At 38.3% G+C, this 3182-nt stretch overlaps 1 protein-coding gene across 1 annotated transcript in view; it reads right to left on the bottom strand.

Annotated features, from left to right (window-relative positions):
* LOC106935457 (taste receptor type 1 member 1-like) overlaps nucleotides 1-3182 on the bottom strand; it is a 12336-nt gene that overhangs the window by 5299 nt on the left and 3855 nt on the right. The window contains exons 2-3 of the mRNA XM_015015926.1: nucleotides 2854-3151; nucleotides 2005-2730 (exon numbers count right to left, since the gene is read on the bottom strand). Coding sequence (XP_014871412.1) covers nucleotides 2005-2730; nucleotides 2854-3151 — 1024 coding nt within the window. The remainder of the gene's footprint in view (nucleotides 1-2004; nucleotides 2731-2853; nucleotides 3152-3182) is intronic.

Below are 3182 nucleotides of genomic sequence, written 5' to 3'. Positions count from 1 at the left end.
GATCTCCGTAGCTCTGCTAACATCTGCAGTTGGAAAAACAAAATCAGGTTACTTTTAAACATACGCAGACGTATATGTTGCCACCTGAATTTAACTGAGCAAATAGGTATGAGCTTACCATTGGCTAGTTACTGCAAGGACAACTGGCTTCCAGCTGACAACAAATTATTTAACCCCCAACTGATGTAATCAGTAGCTTGTCCTTACTTAAACACACATGGGGAAAGACACATTCTGTAAAAGAAAGGTCAAATCATTGGGATCAAGCAGAAAAAACATCTAAGGAGATTACAGAAACTGTCAAAATTGAGAACTGTCAAAGACAATAATAACCCTTGTGTTTACAAATGGGGTCCAACCGATCCCACACACCTAAAACTTGTATCATTTGCCACAGTCCTCGCACGCACAAGGGTTAACAGCTGGAAGGATAGTGGTTTTGCTGTGTGTTACGCAGTGTAAAGGCAGTGTATGAAGGCAGTGTCAACAACTCACATGATGACATGCAATATTTGCATATCAAATAAGCATCACACACATACCCTGATGAAACCCATTCCTGTTGTCTGTCTCTGCTCTGTGTCTCACTTTATGGAGTAGGAGAGAAGGAACTTGTGCTTTAGTGCAATTATGTGAAAGAGCAAATTCAAAAGAGCAGCTCATGACTGCGACTGAGTTCCCTTTGCTCGCATTAAAGAGTCTTTTTTAATGTCCTGGTGTTGTGAGTTAGGCACTCTTTGCTCCGGTACTTAGAAATTAACCTAAGGTCAATGAGAAGAAAGACTGATAAAGACGACATGTATTTAAGAGTTTGTCTGCTCACTTTGTTGAATCCAAACTCAGACTTGTTATCATGAATTATAACTTGAATTTAATTAAATATCAGACTAAACACAGCAAGTGTGAGATCTTGGCTATCTATGATAGATGTTTTTCATAAAGGGTAATTATCTATTTGAAGCATAACCTTTATGATGTCAGAACAGTGGGTGACATTTGACTACCATTGCAGATGTTTATTTAAGATTACTTTCATTTATCTGAAAAGTTTGTTTCTGATTAGAAATGAGACAGACACATCTCAAAAACACAATAAACAATGAAAAGTCATGTCACAAGATAAATGTTGGCAAAATGTACTTTTAACTTATATATACCAGGGACAAGAATGATTTTTAGCTCAACTACATACTTGGGAAACTGGTGTCAGCCAGTGGTTTAGTTTTTAACAGACAGTTGCTTTTGTGCTCCTTTGGGAAAAAATATTTCCTGCCCCTCCCTTAACTCACTGAAGCTCTGCATGTAAACCAGAAGTGTCCAAAGTCGGTCCTCGAGGGCCGGCATCCTACGTGTTTTAGTTCTCTCCCTGATTTAACGCACCTGGATCAAATGATGGCTTGTTTGAAGCCTAAGAAGAACATTGACAAGTTAAAAAGGTTGTTACTATCACCAGGTAGAGAACTAAAACATGTAGGATGCCGGCCCTTGAGGACCGACTTTCGGCACCCCTGATGTAAACTGTAGTGTTGATAGAGGAAGTGAAACTGTGCAGGAGTTATAAATTCCCAGAGAACAGTGGGAGCTCCCTGGGGTGCAACTTCATGAAGTTGGCATTGTGAGTGTGTAATCCTCCTACTCGTGCGGTTACATTGTTTACTTTTTTATTTGAATGTTGATTCAACTGAAATTGTAGCGACACACATTGAACGGTTTGGTATAAAAGAACTGAGTGAACCCAAACTGTAAACATCTTCAAAAGTACGTTGTAGTACATGAGCTCCTGAGGAGATTAGCAGAATCACCGTCGTTAGCAGCTTTACTCAAACTGAACTCATAAAATTTATTGTTTACACTGAATATCCTACTCACTCCAGGTAAATCAGAATTAATCAAATTAATGTTTTCTTTTGTGTAAAACCAAATAAAAGAACATTTATAATTAGCAAAATACTTTCTATTTTAAAATTTGAATTAAATTAGTCATTTAATGGATTATAAACTCACCACGTGTGGTTGTACCTTTGTGTTGCTGTTACACTTGCCAGCTCCACATTGCAGGACAGTATGTAAAGCATGGGCGATGGCATACACAGCAGTGTGAACAGAAAAAGAGAACGATGGGTCTGCATTGATGATATCTTCAGCTGTCAGACTGGTGCAGTTGCAGACCTGATTGCAGAACTTTACTTTATTTGCATCTTCCTGTTGAGACTGGGCTTTAAAAGAATGTATAAAATCACTGAAGCCTGGTATTGTTATTAATGGCTCAGCAATCCCAACTACAGTCCCAATTTTTTTGATTCCATCTTCTTTGGGAAGCTTCTTGTGTAAGGACCAGGCATCCACAGCTATCCACACTTTGTTGGTGACGTTGTGCTCTATGGCGGCCTTGATGAGGGCTTCAGCCGTCCATTCTGGTGCAAAAACAATCATGACATTAACCCTGAGTGTCTTGATAATTTGGAAAAGTTTTGTGTAATTTGTGTAAGTATCAAGGCCTTTTGTGTAAGCCAGACAGATCTCTGTTTTCTCGATGATGTTGATGAACAAATCCCGGCCGTCTCTGCCGTAATCATCATCAATGTGAAGGAATGAAACCCAGCGCCAGTTGAATTCTTTCAAAATCATCAGAACAACATCTATAACATCTTTGTTAGGATGTATTGTTCTTAAGAAAGATGGGAAATTAAGTTTCTTTGAGAAGACAGAACTAGAAGCCCCATAACTGACCTGTTAATGAGAAATGGACATACATTTTCTCAAAAATTACATTAAAAAATGATCTTAAATAAACAAAATAAATATATATATCACATAGTGTTAAGAACAATTGATGAGAGCTGAGATATTCACCAGAGGAATGAGATCCGTCATGAACAGAGGAGCAAAACTCAGCGTCGCTGTGCTGGTATACGTTCCAACCACTGCAATCATTTTTGATGAGTTCCTCAGTGATTCATTCCAAGGTTGGATGAAACCATTAACAGAGATGAGGTTAAAAATACCAGGGAAATTTTGTCTGTCTGAGCAGTGGTCAAATATTTCATAGCCAAGAGTTACACCTGGTAGTAAGTTTGTAGAGTTATTGATTTCCTCTACAGAGAATCTCATCATCTGAAATCTCCGATAACTTGATAGAATGAAAGGTTGGCTGTCAACAGAAAAAAAAGACAAAGATATAG

The sequence above is a fragment of the Poecilia latipinna genome, unplaced genomic scaffold (genome assembly GCF_001443285.1).
Source record: "Poecilia latipinna isolate Pla-1442-1.1 unplaced genomic scaffold, P_latipinna-1.0 Scaffold1967, whole genome shotgun sequence".
Lineage (NCBI taxonomy): Eukaryota > Metazoa > Chordata > Actinopteri > Cyprinodontiformes > Poeciliidae > Poecilia > Poecilia latipinna.
Note: the sequence above shows the minus strand (reverse complement) of the source record. Positions and strands in the feature narration are given on the sequence as shown.